The sequence below is a fragment of the Guillardia theta genome, assembly GCF_000315625.1.
Source record: "Guillardia theta CCMP2712 unplaced genomic scaffold GUITHscaffold_228, whole genome shotgun sequence".
NCBI classification, from domain to species: domain Eukaryota; class Cryptophyceae; order Pyrenomonadales; family Geminigeraceae; genus Guillardia; species Guillardia theta.
The window spans coordinates 41,417-62,014 of record NW_005434448.1 but is presented as its reverse complement, the minus strand read 5'-3'; the positions used below and the strand labels follow the sequence as shown (position 1 = coordinate 62,014).

Below are 20,598 nucleotides of genomic sequence, written 5' to 3'. Positions count from 1 at the left end.
GAGGACGAGGAGGACGAGGAGGACGAGGACGAGGACGAGGACGAGGACGAGGAGGACGAGGACGAGGACGAGGACGAGGAGGACGAGGACGAGGACGAGGACGAGGAGGACGAGGACGAGGACGAGGAGGACGAGGACGAGGACGAGGAGGAGGAGGACGAGGTCGAGGACGAGGAGGACGAGGTCGAGGTCGAGGACGAGGTCGAGGTCGAGGACGAGGACGAGGACGAGGACGAGGACGGGGACGGGGACGGGGACGAGGACGAGGACGAGGACGAGGACGAGGACAAGGACGAGGAGGAAGTCGGGAGAGGGGCAGGCAAGGGGGTGGAGTCAGAGGAAGAGAGTGCTTGTGGTGGAAGCAGGAAGCAGGACGCAGGACGCAGGACGCAGGACACAGGACGCAGGATGATTGGTATTAGAGGAGCTCACTGCGTGATGTCGCTTCTGTCAAAGCCCTATATCCGAGAAGAGGGAATGGGAATATACCAGAACCGCTCCAGCACCAGCTTCCCTATGAGTTTTCCTTCTTCCTCCTCCCCTCCCTCCTCCTCCCCTTCCTCCTCCTCCCCTTCCTCCTCCTCCCCTTCCTCCTCCTCCCCTTCCTGAACTTCCATTTCTTCGTTTCCTTTGCCTCCTCTGGTTCTTTCTACCTGATTTCCCAAGTCTCATATTGGAGAAATAGTTTGCACCCAACTTGCCAATTGTGGTCGTGAAAGATGTAGATGGATGAGAGTTGGCAGGTTTGCTTGTATCCAACACCAGTTTGCACGAAATCCTATAGACATGCTGAAAGAAGGAAGGGCGTCAAGACTTGTTTACACGTTTCGTCTCTAAACAATTGTAATGTAGAAAACAAAACTCAGATCTGCTACAAAGCAAACGAGTAACTACCATCAGTTACTCTCAAAATCGCTTCAGAACAAACCCATCAAACCAAATCAAACCAGACAGGCTGGACGACACAAGACAGCGAGCAAAAGACCAGCAGGCAACAAGATTTCCTACTGGAAGCTGCCTCCATTCTTCACCCAGTCCATCAAAGCAGGGTCATCAAACTCCGCCTTCTCCGCTGCCTCCCACTTGGCTATCAGCTCTTCCGAGAACGTGGCTTTGCCTCGCCCTGACTTGCCCTTGTACACTACCGTTCCTTCGGGATTATCAGGGCAATGGATGGTACCGCACATGGCTGTGCTGGGGAGCGGGGGCTCGTTGCTCCACAGCACATAGTTGAACTGGTCGGAGTGCGCTTTCATGTACTTGAAAGAACACTTCTCCACCACGCGGTCGAGCTCGTCTGGCTTCAGGTCGACCTCCAAGAACTTTGCCATCTTCTTCACTCCTCCAACAAGGTCCTTGGACATGTCCGAGTAGTGCAGCAGGAGGACGTTGGGAAGGTTGCGAATCTCCCACCAGTCCTTGGCGTATCCGAAGAAGATGTAGTCGAGAGGACCGTCGGGGAGGAGGAAGTTCATACATTCTTCGTTGCTCTTGAACGCCATGGGAAACCCTCCCCACATCTTCCTGAAGTCAGGACGGTGGTTGTAGAAGAAGGTACAGAAGCTCGCCAGCACATCCAGACCGTTCCTTACTATCCCGATGAACTTGATGTTGGGGAACTCCCGCACTGGGAGGACCTGGTACGGCTTTCCGTTCCTCTTGTAGGGATGATAGTGGGATTTAAAGATGCGAAAAGGATGGCTCGGATTGTCCCAATGATCCTTCAGCCTCGACCCGTCCGGCAGCACAGTCGTATTCAACAGCGACTTGATGTCTTTCCAAGTTTGGCCCGGTCGATGGACCAAGTCGGGCCAGGGCGTCTCGATATTCACATCGGTGAAGTTGTAGTCTCTTCCTTTCATCCTGATCTGATGCGAACAGTACAACATCCACGTCGTCCCTGCCTTGGGTGCAGCAGCCACAATAACATCCCCCTTGCGCGCCCACGTGGGAAACTCTCCCATGGTGTAAGGATCCGAAAGGATGTAAGGAGGAACCGGGTTCCCGAACATTGCCCAGAGTATCACACCACTTGGTATCTTCAAGAACAGCTCAGGGAAGTATGTTCCAATGACTCCCATCACAATGGAAATGATCAGTACTACCGTACCCACCCAGCTCAGAACACTGGCCATGCTGAAACACTGCTGCTCACAATATGCGCTCTCTACACGTGTATCTTTGTATTCTTCTTACTCTCCTGTCTCTGTCTCTGTCCCTTTCCTCTTCCTCTTCCTCTTCCTCTTCCTCTTCCTCTTCCTCTTCCTCTTCCTCTTCCTCTTCCTCTTCCTCTTCCTCTTCCTCTTCCTCTTCCTCTTCCTCTTCCTCTTCCTCTTCCTCGTCCCCCGTCCTCTTCCCCTTCTCCTTCCTGGCTAGTTAGCACCTACAACCTCCTCCCCTTTTTTACTGGATTTTGCTACGGGTGGGTGTGAATCAAGTAGGGGTAGTTTTACCTTTTGAATATAGATATTTCACTTCTATTTGAAGGGTAGGGTATGAATTGACATGGTGGGGGTACTATCAGGGTTTCAGTGATCGCATGACTCCTCAGCTCGCCGGCCCCCCGGGCCCGGCCGGACTGAGGGGGGCCCGGCCGGGCCTGATCCCGGCGGGCCCATGAGCCTCAGCTCCTCCTCCTCGCTCCGAGTCTGATGCTGCCTAAACCCGCAGCCGCCGCTACTATGACTACTAGGCTTGAATGCCGCCACCGTGCTAACACTTCAGGCATCATCTTTCAACTTGGCAAGTCACCGTACTGGACGGATCGGATCGGACCACCCGGCGTCCGCCGATCTGACCGTGAGACGGGGTCACCGGGTCCGAACTACTAGGCTATTAGCAACAATCATAAAACATTCAATGATTCGACATTCTCTTGGTCTAGTACAGGGACATTTGAAAGGAAAGTTTGAGTAAAGCGAACTTGGAAGTTCGGGAGTCACTCAGTGATTGTGACCCTCATGACTTGACTCGTCGCCGAAACATTCACAATGGATATGATTGAGGGCAGTCAGGCCAAGGGCGACAGCCCCGAGGATGAACGACTGTTGGAGCAAGTGAGGAAGGGATGAAAGCGCGATGAGACTCTTATATCGTACCAGCCAGCAAATCATCGCTGATCGCACGTCGCTCACTTTCACGATGTCCATTACAAGGCCTGAGTGAGTTTGTCAGCGCGAGGAGAACGCGGGTAGCAAGAGTCTGTTAGCAGCAGGGAGGGAGGAGGGAGGGCAGGAGATCTCGGGTACCTGTTCCGATGTAGAGGAGAAGTCCTCCTCCGAAACCAAGGCAGAGGCCCATGTCGTGGTTGATGTTGTGCTCGATACTCTCCGTGGCTGCTAGAATGACTATACTCTGACCCGGGAACAGTTAGAATTCAGGGGAGGAGGAGGCAGAGCAAGCATACCCCCAGCACAGCGGAGAGGGAGGACATGAGGTTGCTGATCAGAGCCCACTTGATGGACCTGGAGCAATGGTGACAAGGCAGCAGCTCTGACAAGCTCCGAGACGTACAAGCCTGAGTTGTACAGCACTACAAAGTCGCTCAGCTCCTGTGGGAGCTCGTGTGCGACTGACGCGCCGACGACGATCCAGCCGAGTCCTAGTGAGAGAGAGTGACCGGATGTGCGGGTATGAGCTCAAGGAAGGGAACCAGTGCCGCAGTACTTGAAGGCGATGGCCGTCGACACGCCGTCGAAGAAGTTGTGAAAGAAGTCACCGATGAGGATGTTGCCGATTCTTCCCCATGCCACGATCTCTTGCGCGTTCTCCTTCTCCGACACCTTGGTTGCCTCCCCATGATGGTCGACGAGGACCAACTCTCCTCTCTCTGCCAGATTTCCACTTGCAACTCCAATGGTTGCCTGAAAGGGCGTCAAAAGGTCGGACCGTGGCAGAGAAATGGCGGTTACCTGCTCCGTGACCTGGGGAGTGAAGAAGAGGTGTATGCTATGCTCGATGAGAAGCCCTGCATCGTCCGCATCATTTTAAGAGCAAGTGTCTCAAAGTCATCTATACCAGCAAAGAACCCAGCCAGAACGGTTGTGCTGACTTTCCAATCCACACGGCCTGCCAACCAGCGCTCAGAGTCTGTATTCCACACCCCTTATCACTTCACCGGTCAGGTTGCCAGCTTCGGGGATCAGATGGACGAGAACGAAGGAGAGGAGAACACCAGCAGCAAAGAAGTTGAGGTACTTGAGCACCCACACCTCCTTCATCCTGATCACCGGGGCTACAATCAACACGCCCGAGAGTGACATCACAGCTCCGATCATCGCTCCCAAGATCGAGAGCCCCCAGACAGTAGAGGAGGACAAGGTCGAGTGACACTGAGACGAGGCATCGGGGATGACAGCGTCTCCATGCACATCCATCATGAATCTCATCGAGCCCTCCCACTCAGAGAGGAAATGATTGGCAAAGATAACGTACTCTCCTGCCTCCAACACTGACAACTTGATCACAGTGTTGGAAGCCATCTTGTCAGGAACCAGCTCGAACAAGTCGACAGGGATGTAGTTGAGCAACTTGGCTGAAGACGATCCCAGCTGTGCTGTCTCTCCTTGCAGAACGTGAGGCAACTCATCCTCGAACCTCTCTTTGATCTCTGCAGCGATCGCATCCTCTGTGGTGTTTTCTGCAATGATCGCATGTTTGAAGATTGCGATCTTGAGGGAATCATCGACGTACTCCTGACGTGAGACATGTCAGAGGGAGCAACACGATGTCAGGCAAGTGATACTGACACACCTCCCCAGCTCTTTGCAGATTCAGTGTATACACGGCACTTGAAAGCTGGAAATGTCCGTACCATAGCTCGCCATGATGATGGTCATGGTCATCGGCATCGTCAGCATGAGCATCGTGATCATGGTCGTCACTAGCAGATGAGAATAAGAAAAGAGTTCCCAAGAGCACAAACTTTGTGATCGTCAGGGAAAGAAATTTCATATTTGCTCGTTGTCAGTGGGAGCGATGCTGAATTCTTGGATAAACCTGTGGCTAGTTGCACATCGATTCAGTATTTTGCTTCACCAAAGAATAAGCAGTTTGCTAAAATAGGTAAAAGCATGCCACCATGTGTCTCGGACTACTCCACTCCTTTCGTGCCGTGCAACACGACTGCCATATCTACCCCCACAGATCGCTTGTTCCTTCACCACCACGACACTATCGCTCAATCAAGGCTTGCCTTGTCCTCCTCGTTTTCTACACCTCGCTTGCCTCTAAGTCTTGTTCCTCTTTCCCTCGTTCCCCTCTCTCAGCTCCTCTTCTTCGTATCCTCTTTGGATCTGGACGCGAATACGGTGCGTTTTTGTTCCCCACACACGTTTTACGATCCCCCTCTCCAGGGGCCAAGTACCCTCCACCCCTCCGTTGCACCTACCCCCCTTTCAACACCACCCCACCCCTTCTTCAATCACAGCTTTTGGAACCAGGCCAGGGGTGGTCAAGACAGCTCGATGGTACCACCGTCCCCTCACCCCTGACTGTGAGCCGGTACCAGTAAGCAGCAGTGACGGGGCCGTAAAAACCTTTGCCCCGTCGACAACAATCTTAGTTCCCAGCGCTTAAGCCGCCTGAGAACAGACTCAGAGGTTCTAATAACCTCACAAGTTCTTTCAGACGCCACAAGTTCAGGGCTTGCGTCTCACCCAGTAGTGAACCAAGGTGTAAGGTTGTGGGCTTGAGCTTAATATGGGACTTAGGAGATCTGGATGCTTGGAGCTTGGGGCTTGAAGCAGGGGCGGCCTGGAATCAAGAGGCGCTATGGGGTCTACTCAGACTCGTGCCGCGGTGTGGACCGTCACTGAGCGGCGGCCCGGGCGGCCCGGGGCCCCGGCCGGGCCCCGGAAGCTCGGAGGATACTGCTACGAAATTCAAGTTGGAGATCATCAGGCCTGAGAGAGTTGACGACCTCAGTGCTGACCTCAGTCGGAACTCAGTCGCCGACGGTCACCAGCCATTGAATCATATACAATCCTTGCCCCTTAAACCAGCTTAAACGGGCTGTGAACAGTTTGCTAGCTGACTGGCACGGCGGAGTCAGCTAGCAAAACTGACTCGGTGAGCATATACGGAGTACAAGGACGAAGACGATGGCCTTGACAGCAGTCTGGTTGAGGCTCTCCTCACTGGATGCTTGGGTTTGACATCCTCCTCCTCCTCCTCCTCCTCCTCCTCCTCCTCCTCCTCCTGCTCATCACAAAAAACTTTCGGAAAAAATTTCTCTTCCTGCAGCTCTCGAGCCAGGGCAACACTGTGCCCTAAGAGAAGAGAAAGGAGCAAGCGGATGGAATGCGGTGAAGGGTGTAGAGTATGAGGTATAGGATACAATGTTCACTTTCCCACTCACTGCTTGATGGGAACATAGGGAGCAGATGAAGACCCAACGAGGTCGATGAATCTACTGCCTGTCAGCTCTCATGACGTTCTTCAATGTCCGAATGATCTGCCGCTTCGTCCTCATCGCCTCCTCCCAGCCCTTCCTCTCCCCCTTCACGTCCTCTGTCCTGATGTCGTAGTACGTGGCCGACAGCCGCTCCTCCGGCTCCAGGAACTTGTTGGACGTCTTGAAGGAGCTCCCCGTCCTGTACAAGGACACATCGCCCATGAAGAACCGCGACAGCCTCCAGCTCTTGATGAACATCCGCCGCTCATGCCGAAGCACCAGGTCCGCGAACGGGAAGAACCAGATCCTGTGGACGTCGTGCGAGTCGATCTCGTAGCTGCGGTTCATCATGGCGATGATCAGGTTGAGGAGGAGCAGCTCCGAGAGGATCGACCATGAGATGAGCAGCATGAAGGAGAGCGTCGGGTTGACAGACGCGAGGAGCAGCTGGGTGGAGAAGACGTAGTCGTCTCCGAGAGAGTTCCAGGTCAGCTGGAGGAAGCTGGCCCCCGGGGTCGTGAGGTAGTTGAAGAACCTCGTGCTGTTGTTGTCCTCGTACAGCTTCTGCACGTCTGCCGTCTGCAGCATGGTGTACAAGGCGAGGCTGAACCCGGTCAGCGTGACCCCGTAGATGACGCAGTAGAGGCTCACGTCCTGTAGGAGAATGTCGTAGATCATGATCATGATCGTTCCCACCCGCTTGATCGGCAGCAGCAGGTGAAGCAGCAGCGAGAATACCAGCACCGTCGACATCGCCAGCAGCAGCACGTCGGCAGCCGTGTCCGTAGAAGTGTAGATTGGGATGCAGAAGACCAAGACGGCAGTGAGGATGGAGAGGATGGAGGAGATATTCTTCTGCAGCAGCTTCTTGAAATCCATCCTCTTGTTCCTCTCCGAGGGGTTCCTGTCGGTCTGCTTGAGGTGTCGATGGATCCAGCCGAAAAATAAGAGCCATACCCCCAATGCCTTCACCAAGACGTTCAGCGCAAGAGTCCACCAGTGTAGCTCAGCTCCTCGCTGCTTCTGATCCCACTGCTTCACCTTGAGGACGAGGAGCGCGACGAAGGCGACCAGGAACAAGGAGAAAGGCAGGGCCGTGTCGATCAAGTAGATGCGACGACCGAAGCGCTTCCACTTGGTCTCGATGAGCCGGTTGATGAAGGGATCATTGACAAACTCCTCCACCTCATGCTCTACTATCACTTGCAGAGCGCTCCTCCACTTGGGGTGCGAGTGCATGCGCGTCTTCTCGACCGCAGCCGGCCACCACCAGCGTAGAGACAGGGCTGCCTTGCTTGTCGTTTGCACTTCCTTCTTTGTTTCCGGCTCTTTCTCCTCCTCCTTCTTCACCTCCTTCTTCACCTCCTTCTTCACCTCCTTCTGCTCCTGCTTCTGCTTTTTCTCCTTCTCCTTCTTCTTCTCCTTCTCCTTCTTCTTCTCCTTCTTCTTCTTCTCCTCCTCCTTCTCCTCCTGCTTCTCCTTCTCCTTCTCCTTCTCCTCCTTCTCCTGCTCCTGCTCCTGCTCCTGCTCCTGCTCCTTCTCCTTCTCCTTCTTTTTCTCCCTTCTGAACGAGTCGATCTGGTCCAGTCTCAGCTTGGTCCGCTGCTTCGACCCGAATGCCCACAGAATCGTTTTCATGTATCGCTCCAGGATGAAGTAGAACGTGTCCACGTCCCCATGCCGGGCTGCGAGCGTAAGCGGGGTGTAGCCGTCCTTGTTCAGCATGGTCAGCAGCGTCTCTGCCTCTTCCTCTGCCTCTTCCTCTGCCTCGCCCATGCTGCTTCGACAGGTCTTGCTCCCGTCGCCCCCAGTCATGTCCCGCAGGATGTTATCGATACGCTTTTCCGCCTCGATCAAGCACGATATGACCTCGTGATGTCCGTGCAGTGTAGCTATGTGCAGAGCCGTGTTGCCGTACTCGTCCGCGGCATGCAAGATGCTCTTCAAGTCTTGTGCGTTTATCTGAGCTTCGTTGAGCCATTCAGGAGCAAGCACGTGCTGTACCATCAGACAGATCGACTTGACGCTGCCTTTCATAGTCTTCAAGCAATCACACTTGCTTTCCTTATGACTGACCAGCTGACTGTAGACAAAGTCAAGGATGGCCTTGCACACATCCTCGTTGCCTGTGCTGGCAGCAAACGAGAGCGGATACTGTCCCCAGTACTTGTGAGACCCGGTGGAGGAGTCCTCGTTGTCTTCGAGCTTCGATAGGGCTACAGGCTTCCCGTCGGTGCCAATGGGCTCGTCGGTCAGATATGCTCTGAGCAAGCCGAGCCGGGAGACATCGACGTCGGTCTTGATGAGAGAAGGGAGGAAGAAGTCTCCGATCGCCCTCCGGTGTAGGATGAGATCACTCTCTGTGACTTTGGACTTGTTATGGTCGCTGCTGGGTTTCGGGTACAAGATCCACTTTACCATCCCACATACACCGCCAAAGCAAGCTTGTGTCCTGCTGCTCTTCACCTGGCCCTTTGCTTCTTCGCCCTGGCCCTTCGCTTCTCCGTCCTCGCCCTTCGCTTCTTTGCCCTCGCTCTGAGCGACTTCGTTTGATGGCTTCGACGTTCGTTTGGGCGGTGCAGTAGCGTATCTTTCAAGCAGCCATTCCACAGTCTCCTTATCCTCGTTGGCGATGCATATGTGGAGGATGGTCTCACCTGTGTACAAGCCGCGAGTGGCTGCAAACTTGCCGTCTTTCTTCCAACGTTGGAACTCGCTTTCATAGCCAAGCAGCACCTGCTGTTCGGTGTAACATCCACCTTCCTTTGAAGCAAGCGTCTTTGCCAACTTCACCATAAAGTCTTCATTGTTGCTACCATAGGCGAGGAGGAAAGCGATGTGGACAACGGAGTCACCCATGGGACCGATCGGAATACGTTTGGGCATGCTGTGGGAATTTCCTGAATGTCGTGCTGAGTCATTCGCTCCTTCAGGTGGGTCCTGCTTAGGATGCGTTTCCGTGTGAATTCCTGGTTGCTCTTGTTTTTCCCTTTCTTGACTTTTGATTTGCTCTTGAGAGATGACGATTTGCAATTCTTGCATAACATGTTCAACGCTGCCTCCAGCATCAGATTTCTTCTCACTGAGACGTTGGAAGAACTTCCAGATTTCACTTTGAATTTGAGCTTTCTGGGAGTTTTCTCGGAGCTTAAGGGGATCACTGGTTGTTCCATGGCCATCTTTAGTCACCACATAAAATCTGATGTCGTCCGAGTTCTTGCATGTACTGTGATTTCTGAATCGGAAGCCTGCGGTCATTTTCATGACATTTCTTACGTTTGCAATTGCCACACCCCAGCGAGATTTCGTTGGTGATTTCTCTAGTTTTTCCGATGTGTGATTTCCGACTGGAAAGGTTGATCTCACGAGTGTACCTGCCTTTTCAAGTGTCCAGTGAGGTCTTGTTGGCGTCTTCTTTCCTTCACTCACTGCAGCTGATGACTCAGTCGAAGATATGTCTCCTTGAGCCTTCGGCTGAACTTGCACGGGGTCTTCCTCCTCGATCTCCTCCCCTCCGCCCCCGCCCCTCTCACGCTCTTCAGAGCTTTCCACACTTTCAGCATCGGAAGCAGCAGCCTCCTCCTCCTCCTTCAGTGACCCTCTCCTTGCTCGCGGCCCTTCCCCGCACTTGTGGCCTTCCCCTCCCCCCGCCATCGGCAGAGTGACCTTCAACGCTCCTCGTACCAGGGAAGCCGGGTCAACACAAGTTGACATCTTTCTTTCCGTTGCTAGCTCTGTGCATGGAGTCGCCTGGACTTTGGCTCTGAGCCTAGTAGGTCATGGAATATGGCGAGCACTGTGACGGGCGGCACCGGGGCCCGGCCGGCCGGGCCACTCTGTCAGCAGTGTTGCTGCTCCGCAAAACAACTTGTGACACTGGCCCCGCCCACCCACCGCGCAGACTACAACTTATGACTTCGATCTCCGCTTCCTTGATTGCAGCCTCTCAGTGTCAGCTCAGAAGCTTCTTGTCGTGATCGACCAACGGAGGCTGCAGCACAGCACAGCAGCAGCAGCCTTATCAGCCGTCCGATCGAGCAGTTGACTTCCGTAGCCCACCGTCCCCACTGATCAGTCATGCTTTCCTCACAGCTTGCGCACAACCGTCAGGAACAACGTGGGAGTATTGGAACCCACTTCAGTTGCCTGCCTGCTAGTCCGACTGTGAGGATTCCTGGGGCGATGTTCAAGGAAATGAAGCTCGTTTATTGTTGACCCTCAGTTATCATCTACCCTCGTTTATTATTTACCCTCTGTGGCTGTACTCAGGCCCACATACCTGAGCCAGGGCAGACGGGAGCAGTGTAGTACTTCTTTCCAGAAGCAGACTGGTTGGCCGGGCTCCGCTTCATCCTCCTGGCACAGATGGGTAGGAACACAGCTACCAGGATGACTCCTAGGAACCCAAGGCCCACCCAGGCCCATTTCGCACTCGTCCCGACCTTGAGCTCGTTGAACGCGTCGTAGAGCCCGTTGCTACCCTGATCCAAGGACCATGACTTGGAGAAGAGAGAGAGTAGGGAGGTGCTCGTATCAAGAATCACTCGGACTGTCTGCATCGGCGTCCCCACGCCCAGGTGGAGGAGGTACCTTACCTCATGATCCCCTATTAGATCGCTCCCTGAGGAGCTCAGACTTGACCTCGCGTCGGAGGTGAAATTTCCTCTGCTCAGCGACTGCGGGCTGCCCCGACGGACCCTATGGCGAAAAGCGGTTATCTTGTGGAACTCTCGATTTCTTGATTTCCAGGGATTCATTGGAGCTTTCCCGATGCTGTACCCGTGTCGAATGGCTGCGAAACCGAGCTTGTAGACCGGGCCTTCAAGATCGAACACTACCATGAGCGAGCGAAAGATGGGATCACCAAACACAATCCTGCTCGCACTTTTCGAGGGTTCCACACACCCGCTGGGAGGCTTCCACTTGGAAGGGGGGATGAGAAACTTGTACGTGGTGTTCTGCATGTATCCATTCAGCCCGCTTCCTCTCCCTTCCTGCGTTGCCAGCCCCCCCACTGTGAACTCAAACTCCCCGCTCGGGTTGCTGTCGTACTCGGCGAGGAAACTTGAATAGACGGACGGCGAGGAGCCCGTTGGGCTAACACTTGGTAGCATGATGCAACTTGCACTTGTGTCGGGGATGATGACATAGCGCTGATCACTTGAGCTGCTCCGCAGCAGCTCGACCCCGTTGTACCTCAACGACAGGACATGCGCCGCGTACCCGCTCGAGTTCAACATTGGGGTGAAGAAGACAGGATCTGCCACAGAAGATTCATCGTAGCCCCCGAGCTGAAGCTCTCCAGCCTTGTCATTCGCCAAGAAAGCAAACTTCCTGTTTGACATCAGAACGGCGTCCTCCCCCTGCTCTACGTGCCAACTCGGTCTGGCAGTTGACATTAACGTCCTTAGAAAGGAGAGGCTACCAGTCCTGTCAGAGTAGCCAAGGCCGAGGATGCCATTGCAGTTCTGAACATCGTGCTCGTCCGAAACTTTGATGATGGCGAAAGGGCTCGTAACGTCGCAAGGGCCCAAACGGACAACATCGAGTCCGATGAACAACTTGGGAAAAGCCCTGTCGTAGGAAATCAGTCGTGAGGGGCTGATCCAGACAACCTCTTACATGGAAAGTTGATGCTTCACAGAGAATCTATGTGGTGAGAGGTGGAAGGATGAGCTTTTGGACGCATCGAAATCAAGATGGTTCTCTTCACTCTTCATCCTGCTCTTGGGACCCCTGATCCAAGTGGAGATGATGCTGGAAACAACGAGGTCAGCATGGTGACGAGTTGAGGAAGGCGTGCTCCTTCTCTTCACCTCTTCGGATCTTGTGACTCGCTCTGCTGCATGCAAAGTACCGCAAGCATGAGCGCCACGTTCCTCATCGCCCCAACCTGCACCGGTAGGAAGTGCTGCATGTCGGGTAGGACACCGCAGCCCTATTTGCAGAGACGATGGGGTAGGGAGGTGTAGAGAAGAACAAGGTGGTGTTTCATTCTTCATAAGGATGTAAATGGAGGGGTACTTGCTACTAAGGACAGAGTTGATCTTAGAAAAGGATGGGTAGGGGTGCAGCCAAGGAAGGACAACTGTCCTTCTTTCTTTTTTATTTCGACTTTGGTTCGTTCAACACAGCAAAGAACTGACAGCAACTGCTAGGTAGAGGAGGCGGGGGAAGAGCAGAAGCGAGGGGACAAGGTCGTATGAAGAGATATGAGGACGTTCAGAGTTCGCAGGAGGAAGGACAGGACACTGTGAAGCAACACTCGGAAGAAAAATCCAAGTGAGTCGTGATAGTTTCACAACCTATGGAGGTAGGAGACCATAGAGAAATCGGTGAACAACACGAGGGGGCTGAACGTAGGGTGGACAACAATGGAAGCAATGACAACAAGGACCAGTATTACATCGAAGTTTTCGCACCAGCAGCAAAACTCATAGGAGAAAGTGCGAAACCGAAGCAGAACGATGGTGTGAGGGGGAACAATGACAGGAAACAGGAAACTCTTACAAGCATCATAACTTCGAGACGTTTGTCAGATGTTTCATCGATACGAAGCTTACACACGAAGCTGCAAGTTGAAACAGACTTGTGGAAATTCTTTTCAGATCTCAGCAAAGCGAAGGAGCTGTCCTCCGTTCAACTGGACGACTGGGTAGAAACCAACTTGACAAGCCTCAAACAGCGCATCAACGATCATACAACATTTGGAATCCCGATCGGTCCCATGGGTGACTCCGTTGTCCACATCGCTTTCCTCCTCGCATACACCAGCGAAGACAATGTACGATCTATGCTGAGACTCGCAACAAAGCTTCTGGAAGCCAATTGGTTCTCGGAAAAGCAGGTGCTGCTTGGCTATGAAAGCGAGTTCCAACGTTGGCAGAAAGACGGCAAGTTTGCAGCCACTCGCGGCTTGTACACAGGTGAGACCATCCTCCACATATGCATCGCCAACGAGGATAAGGAGACTGTGGAATGGCTGCTTGAAAGATACGCTACTGCACCGCCAAAACGAACGTCGAAGCCATCAAACGAAGTCGCTCAGAGCGAGGGCAAAGAAGCGAAGGGCGAGGACGGAGAAGCGAAGGGCCAGGGTGAAGAAGCGAAGGGCCAGGTGAAGAGCAGCAGGACACAAGCTTGCTTTGGCGGTGTATGTGGGATGGTAAAGTGGATCTTGTATCCGAAACCCAGCAGCGACCACAACAAGTCCAAAGTCACAGAGAGTGATCTCATCCTACACCGGAGGGCGATCGGAGACTTCTTCCTCCCTTCGCTCATCAAGACCGATGTCGATGTCTCCCGGCTCGGCTTGCTCAGAGCATATCTGACCGACGAGCCCATTGGCACCGACCGGAAGCCTGTAGCCCTATCGAAGCTCGAAGACAACAAGGACTCCTCCACCGGGTCTCACAAGTACTGGGGACAGTATCCGCTGTCGTTTGCTGCCAGCACAGGCAACGAGGATGTGTGCAAGGCCATCCTTGACTTTGTCTACAGTCAGCTGGTCAGTCATAAGGAAAGCAAGTGTGATTGCTTGCAAACTCTTGACGGCTGGCAAGGGATTTGTCTGATGCTAAAGCACGTGCTTGCTCCTGAATGGCTCAACGAAGCTCAGATAAACGCACAAGACTTGAAGAGCATCTTGCATGCCGCGGACGAGTTCGGCAACACGGCTCTGCACATAGCTACACTGCACGGACATCACGAGGTCATATCGTGCTTGATCGAGGCGGAAAAGCGTATCGATAACATCCTGCGGGACATGACTGGAGGCGACGGGAGCAAGACCTCTCGAAGCAGCATGGGCGAGGCAGAGGAAGAGGCAGAGGAAGAGGCAGGGGAAGAGGCAGAGGAAGAGGCAGAGGAAGAGGCAGAGACGCTGCTGACCATGCTGAACAAGGACGGCTACACCCCGCTTACGCTCGCAGCCCGGCATGGGGACGTGGACACGTTCTACTTCATCCTGGAGCGATACATGAAAACGATTCTGTGGGCATTCGGGTCGAAGCAGCGGACCCAGGTGAGTCTGGACCAGATCGACTCGTTCAGAAGGGAGAAGAAGGAGGTGAAGAACGAAAAGGAGAAGGAGGAGGAGCAGGAGCAGAAGGAGCAAACGACAAGCAAGGCAGCCCTGTCTCTACGCTGGTGGTGGCCGGCTGCGGCCGAGAAGACGCGCATGCACTCGCACCCCAAGTGGAGGAGCGCTCTGGAAGTGATAGTAGAGCATGAGGTGGAGGAGTTTGTCAACGATCCCTTCATCAACCGGCTCATCGAGACCAAGTGGAAGCGCTTCGGTCGTCGCATCTACTTGATCGACACGGCCCTGCCTTTCTCCTTGTTCCTGGTCGCCTTCGTCGCGCTCCTCGTCCTCAAGGTGAAGCAGTGGGATCAGAAGCAGCAGGGACCTGAGCTACACTCGCTCCACTCGTGGACTCTTGCGCTGAACGTCTTGGTGAAGGCATTGGGGGTATGGCTCTTATTTTTCGGCTGGACCCATCGACACCTCAAGCAGACCGACAGGAACCCCTCGGAGAGGTACAAGAGGATGGATTTCAAGAAGCTGCTGCAGAAGAATATCTCCTCCATCCTCTCCATCCTCACTGCCGTCTTGGTCTTCTGCATCCCAATACACGCTCCTACGGACACGGCTGCCGACGTGCTGCTGCTGGCGATGTCGACGGTGCTGGTATTCTCGCTGCTGCTCCACCTGCTGCTGCCGATCAAGCGGGTGGGAACGATCATGATCATGATCTACGACATTCTCCTACAGGACGTGAGCCTCTACTGCGTCATCTACGGGGTCACGCTGACCGGGTTCAGCCTCGCCTTGTACACCATGCTGCAGACCGCAGACGTGCAGAAGCTGTACGAGGACAACAACAGCACGAGGTTCTTCAACTACCTCACGACCCCGGGGGCCAGCTTCCTCCAGCTGACCTGGAACTCTCTCGGAGACGACTACGTCTTCTCCACCCAGCTGCTCCTCGCATCTGTCAACCCGACGCTCTCCTTCATGCTGCTCATCTCATGGTCGATCCTCTCGGAGCTGCTCCTCCTCAACCTGATCATCGCCATGATGAACCGCAGCTACGAGATCGACTCGCACGACGTCCACAGGATCTGGTTCTTCCCGTTCGCGGACCTGGTGCTTCGGCATGAGCGGCGGATGTTCATCAAGAGCTGGAGGCTGTCGCGGTTCTTCATGGGCGATGTGTCCTTGTGCAGGACGGGGAGCTCCTTCAAGACGTCCAACAAGTTCCTGGAGCCGGAGGAGCGGCTGTCGGCCACGTACTACGACATCAGGACAGAGGACGTGAAGGGGGAGAGGAAGGGCTGGGAGGAGGCGATGAGGACGAAGCGGCAGATCATTCAGAAGCTCAAAAACCTGGGTTTATAATCTGAGGATAGAAGAGGATGTCTTCAATTTATCAACGGAAGAGGAGAGATGAGTTATGTTTTTATTGCTGGTTGTAGTTTATTGATGGTATGTTTGAGTGTGATACACTACTGTTGGGTTTTCTTTGCCTTCACAACATGTGTGTTTGCTGTTTGGGGATGAAGTCAACGATGGGAAGGAGGACGAGCGAGAGCAGGAGGGGGCTGTGCTGCATGTGATCGTGGGAGAAGGTTAGTGTCAGCCGCTGCCTCACTGATGACGCTAGCTAGACCCATCAGCACAGATTGTACCCAACCGTCAGTAAACTAGCTCAGAAGCCAATACCTCCACGGCTGACCTCCGTCTCCAGCTGGGCTCTGACCTTGTCGCTTCCAGCCGCTGCTGCAGGCTCGACATGCATATCGACGCTCTCCGTCCCTGCCATGGCAGCAGCAGGCAGACGCGGTCGCCGGCTGCCCTCCTGCTCTTCTACTCTGAGATCATCGACTGGAGCTTCTACTTCGCGCTACGTGCTGCTCTCCTACAGCCTTGTAAACCCCCGCCTCGTCTGCTTCCTCAGGTCGAGCCTTCGCCCTTGTCAGATGACGCTGAGGGAAAGGAGCAGGAGCAGGAGCAGGAGCAGGAGCAGGAGCAGGAGCAGGAGCAGGAGCAGGAGCAGGAGCAGGAGCAGGAGCAGGAGCAGGAGCAGGAGCAGGAGCAGGAGCAGGCGCAAGAAGAGGGGGAGGGACAAGACAGGGCTGAGTCAATCGTCCTCTTGAAAGGGCTGTTGTCGTTCGATGAGCTTGGGAGCGCAAGCTGATAGGAAGGCGGGGAGGGGAAAAGAGAAGAGAGTGATGTTTGTGTGTAGTTTACCTCAGGTGAACTGAGAGATTTCTACTTTTTTGATCTCAGTCTTGTCGCATCTCTACCCTTCTCGTGAAGTCGCCGGTGTGTGTGTTGACTACACAACATGACCTTGACAAACTTTCCTTGATACCTCCACGAGTCTGCTGAACTTCGGTTGTCCTCATTGAAGGTGATAAGACACGCTATCGCTGTTCGAAGGGCAGGCTATCCCATCGGATTTCGAGCGGCTGACCTTATGGCAGACGCAGCAGGACGTCGATCTGCAAGACAGCTGCTTCGGCTCGCCTTACTCCTTACTCACCATTGAACGATCACGAACCAATGCACCGTATATTCAGATACCAGCCTACCTCACGTTCTGTCCTTGGAGCTGATCGTCCAGAGAGCTGCAGGTGCTGAGGGCTGGTCGACGAGCCCTCATCGTCCAGTACACTACCTCGCCCCTGATTTCGTTGCTGCTCCGAAGGCAGCAGACCCGAGGGCTGGCTTGCTGTCGCTGGCGGGTAGAGATGCGCTGCATAGCTGCTGAGAGGCAGGGGAAGGGCTTGCTGGGTGCCGAGCTGGTGATGGAGTCGCGTTGCTCAGGTCGACATGCCATGGCCCATGATTCTGCAGGCTCGGGGGAGCGGCTACATCGCGAGGTAGGGAGAAGAGGTGATGGATAGGTGAGGGGTAGGGGTTATATTTGTACCCTATCTCAGTCCAATCATTACCAGGAACTGTAGTGGGTAGGGTGTGGGACAAAAGGGGGTCATACCAGAATTTTGAAGTTGAACCATAGGGTAGGTGGAGCAACCGAATTGGCGTGTAGAAATTTTTTAAAAACAACATAGAGGAGGGAGGGAGGGAGGGAGGGGAGGGGAGGGGAGGGGAGGGAGGGAGAGGCGATTAGGAACGAAAGGAAGACTCAGGACATACATCGGGCTGAGGAGAAGGAGGAGAGAAATGAGGTTGAGAAGAAGGATGAATACAAGCAGGAGAGAAGGAGCAGTTGCACCAGGAATGCAAATCAAGCTGCTGCTGCTGCTGCTGCTGCTGCTGCTGCTGCTGCTGCTGCTGCTGCTGCTGCTGCTGCTGCTGCTGCTGCTGCTGCTGCTGCTGCTGCTGCTGCTGCTGCTGCTGCAAACAAAAGAAACGAGTGCGGAGAATGAGCTTTCTATGATTGAGCTTTCATGATCAATCTCTCTCATTTCAATCAGAAGCAATTGCCATTTCAGCAAGAAAGCAAAAGGTTTACCAAAATAAGACTAGAGATGAAATTGTAGAATTGCCATGTCCAGGAGCGCACAATGTTCATGGCAACAAACCTGTCAATGTTTCTCATGTTTCACGCTCCCCAGATCAGCGGGAGATGTGACAAGGAAGCGTCATGGAGAGCAGACTGACGCAAGACCCTCCCTTGGAGAATATCCCCTACCGAGGTGATGGAGGGATTACGGCAAAGGAATGTTGCTCGGTCCAGTTCTCTGGAGCACAAGGGAGGCAGGAGAAGATCTCTCTCAGGTACAGCGATGATGGTTTGATGTTGGTCTTTCCTCTGGAAGGGAGAGAAGCTTCAAGACAGCGAGGGAAAGATGAGACAAGAATGCACGGAAAGGCCACATGCGCATCTGTGAATAAGAAGGAGACGATGGAGAAGAAACTGGTCAAGAAGAGCGTTGCTAGGTCGTCGGCTGCAAGCAAAGGAAAGACAGATTCTGAAACAAGAGTACGAAGCTGTTTGAAACCTGAGGTTAAGAGTAGAATTGACAAGGTAAGAGTGGAAGTGAACAGGTTCTCGGACTTGGTTTGGAATGATTGCCTTTCCTTTGCAGGGCAAACAGTCATGGAAGAAACTCAAGCCGGCAGACATCCAGACACACGTGATCTACTTTCTTCATTCATTGCACTTGCTCTGACGTCTTGTCTCAGACTTGTTCAGAGCGATCAGAACTACACCCTGCTGCTACACAAACAGGTCCAAACTCTCCCACTCAAGCACAGAGACGACGAGTATTGCCAGGTATTGTAGATATGCAGCCATGCATGATCTACTGTGTTCTTACATGATGGCTGCGACTGTTCGCGTCCTTGTCGCATGGAATACATGATTCCTCCTCCTCCTCCTCTTCTCCCTCCCTCCTCCTCTCCCTCCCTCCTCCTCTCCCTCCCTGCTCCAGCCTCTCGCCTTCGTCCTCTCCTTCTGTGACTAGTCTTGTGCTGCTCAGGTCCAACAACACCAGAAAGTCTCAAGTACTCGAGCTCCGTCTCCTCTCCAGTAGACCTCATGGATGACGACGAGAAGCATGACAGCAGGGCACGAACAGTTCAATGTCCGTCTCCTCCTCCTCCTGATCCTCCTCCTGCCCCCTTCTCTTCCTCCTCTACCTGATCGTTCTCGTTCTCGTCCTCTTCCTCTACCTTATCTTCCTCTTCTTCTTCCTCCTCCTCATCTTCTTCTTCCTCCTCTTCACTCCCTTCTCTTCCTTCACAACCACCACCACCACTTCCTCCTCCTCCTCGTCCTTCTTCTCAGTTCACCCTCTTTCTTCGTAGTCAACTTCTCCTGATCGTCTTCTGTCTCCGCCTCTTCCCATCTTCTTCCTACTCTGCTTATCCTCGCTTTGGATCCTTCACTTTGCATGTTGACATTCGATTTCTAACATCTTCTTCTTCTTCTTCTCCTTCTCTCGCTGTCCCTGTCTCGGTCTCCTCCTCTTCCTCTCGCTGCTCTTCTTCAGTCCTTTCCACTGGCTCTCCCAATGACTTCAACTCGCTTGTCCTCGAGAGAGACTCACTAAACCAGGAAGTTTCTCTCCTAAGGCAAAGGTGTCCCCTTTCGCTTCCTCTTCCTCTTCCTCTTCCTCCTCCCCCTCCTCCCTAGCATCCAGCTCCTCCTCGTTTCTCTCCTTGTCCTCGTTTCTTTCCTTGTCCTCGATTCTCTCCTCCTCCTCGTTTCCCTACCACCACCACCACCATCATCATCAACATCATTCAATCATATCATCATCATCATCACCACCACCACCACCACCACCACCACAATCATCATCATCATCATCATCATCATCATCATCATCATCATCATCATCATCATCATCATCATCATCATCATCATCATCATCATCATCATCATCATCATCATCATCATCCTCTTGTTCCTTTCCCTGACTTCTTCTTCATTACAGGCTGAAGCTTTCCCATGAGATCAACGACGAGTTGCAGACAGCAAACGCGAACCTTGAGGCTGCGCTTTGCTCCCTACCTCCTACCTCAGGGTATCCCACCACCGCCCCTACCCTCCTCCCCGCCCCGTTCCCCTCCCTCCTGTGTCTCCCTCCTCATCCTCCGCCTCTCCCCTCTTTCATCGTTCTTGTCACCTCCTCCTGCTCGTCCTCCTCCTGCTCGTCCTCCTCCTGCTCGTCCTCCTCCTGCTCTTCCTCCTCCTCCTGCTCTTCTCCATCCTCCTCCTGCTCTTCCTGCTCCTTTTCCTTCTATCATTGTTCTCGGTTCCTTCTTCCCCCTCTACTCCCTACCTCCTCCTTGCCCCCCTCTACTCCCTCTCCTTCAGATCTTCAATCTCAACCTTGCTTCCTCCTAAGCTCTTCTTCAGAATCTCTCCTCCTCCCTCCTCCTCTCCGCAGGAGGCCACGGGCATCACAGTCACCTCCCCGCCTCGAGCTCGGGGATACTTACAGGACCTGAGAAACCTCGAGAAGCAGGTGAGAAGTTTGCGGGGTGTTGTGGACTCTGCTGAAAGTCCATCTGCAGCTGGAGGAGGCGCACCGGAGGCACCAAGACCTGCAGAAGGTGAAGCAGAGGGAGATTAGGGAGGAAGTGGCGGGGATGAAGGAGGGAGGAAGGGGATGGGGGATGGAAGGAGGGGAGGGGAGGGAGGGAGGCGGAGGGAGGAAGGAGGGAGGGAGGGAGGGAGGGAGGGAGGGAGGGAGGGAGGGAAGGAGGAGGAGGAGGAGGAGGA

At 53.9% G+C, this 20,598-nt stretch overlaps 8 protein-coding genes across 8 annotated transcripts; 3 read left to right on the top strand and 5 right to left on the bottom strand.

Moving 5' to 3' along the window:
* Positions 1–890, top strand: GUITHDRAFT_121405 (hypothetical protein; the record flags this gene model as incomplete). The annotated part of the gene is made up of 2 exons (XM_005819364.1): positions 1–415; positions 853–890. Coding segments are annotated over 2 exons (453 nt in total), but the record flags the coding sequence as incomplete, so codon positions are not given.
* Positions 891–1,004: 114 nt separating this feature from the next.
* GUITHDRAFT_121404 (hypothetical protein) lies at positions 1,005–2,012 on the bottom strand (the record flags this gene model as incomplete). The annotated part of the gene is made up of 1 exon (XM_005819363.1): positions 1,005–2,012. The coding sequence occupies one exon, from the start codon at positions 2,010–2,012 to the stop codon at positions 1,005–1,007; it is 1,008 nt and encodes a 335-aa protein (XP_005819420.1).
* A 930-nt stretch (positions 2,013–2,942) lies between these two features.
* GUITHDRAFT_121403 (hypothetical protein) lies at positions 2,943–4,874 on the bottom strand (the record flags this gene model as incomplete). Its single annotated transcript, XM_005819362.1, has 10 exons — positions 2,943–3,044; positions 3,099–3,157; positions 3,249–3,354; positions 3,407–3,464; positions 3,514–3,601; positions 3,653–3,863; positions 3,912–3,967; positions 4,018–4,068; positions 4,118–4,694; positions 4,791–4,874. 10 exons carry the CDS (start codon positions 4,872–4,874, stop codon positions 2,943–2,945), a joined length of 1,392 nt encoding a protein of 463 aa, XP_005819419.1.
* Positions 4,875–6,409: 1,535 nt separating this feature from the next.
* On the bottom strand, positions 6,410–10,048 carry GUITHDRAFT_121402 (hypothetical protein; the record flags this gene model as incomplete). Its single annotated transcript, XM_005819361.1, has 1 exon — positions 6,410–10,048. The coding sequence occupies one exon, from the start codon at positions 10,046–10,048 to the stop codon at positions 6,410–6,412; it is 3,639 nt and encodes a 1,212-aa protein (XP_005819418.1).
* Positions 10,049–10,659: 611 nt separating this feature from the next.
* Positions 10,660–12,311, bottom strand: GUITHDRAFT_121401 (hypothetical protein; the record flags this gene model as incomplete). The annotated part of the gene is made up of 3 exons (XM_005819360.1): positions 10,660–11,968; positions 12,017–12,151; positions 12,211–12,311. 3 exons carry the CDS (start codon positions 12,309–12,311, stop codon positions 10,660–10,662), a joined length of 1,545 nt encoding a protein of 514 aa, XP_005819417.1.
* A 390-nt stretch (positions 12,312–12,701) lies between these two features.
* Positions 12,702–15,794, top strand: GUITHDRAFT_148639 (hypothetical protein; the record flags this gene model as incomplete). The annotated part of the gene is made up of 1 exon (XM_005819359.1): positions 12,702–15,794. One exon carries the CDS (start codon positions 12,702–12,704, stop codon positions 15,792–15,794), a length of 3,093 nt encoding a protein of 1,030 aa, XP_005819416.1.
* An 841-nt stretch (positions 15,795–16,635) lies between these two features.
* Positions 16,636–17,296, bottom strand: GUITHDRAFT_156335 (hypothetical protein). The gene has a single exon (XM_005819358.1). The coding sequence runs from the start codon at positions 17,236–17,238 to the stop codon at positions 16,987–16,989; it is 252 nt and encodes an 83-aa protein (XP_005819415.1). The 5' UTR covers positions 17,239–17,296; the 3' UTR covers positions 16,636–16,986.
* Positions 17,297–18,009: 713 nt separating this feature from the next.
* On the top strand, positions 18,010–18,901 carry GUITHDRAFT_121399 (hypothetical protein; the record flags this gene model as incomplete). The annotated part of the gene is made up of 4 exons (XM_005819357.1): positions 18,010–18,393; positions 18,455–18,502; positions 18,562–18,642; positions 18,848–18,901. 4 exons carry the CDS (start codon positions 18,010–18,012, stop codon positions 18,899–18,901), a joined length of 567 nt encoding a protein of 188 aa, XP_005819414.1.
* Between the last annotated feature and the right edge of the window lie 1,697 nt (positions 18,902–20,598).

Bases quoted from the DNA above. Each gene is read 5' to 3' on its own strand.
- GUITHDRAFT_156335 (XM_005819358.1), bottom strand. From the start codon at position 17,238: ATGGCATGTCGACCTGAGCAACGCGACTCCATCACCAGCTCGGCACCC.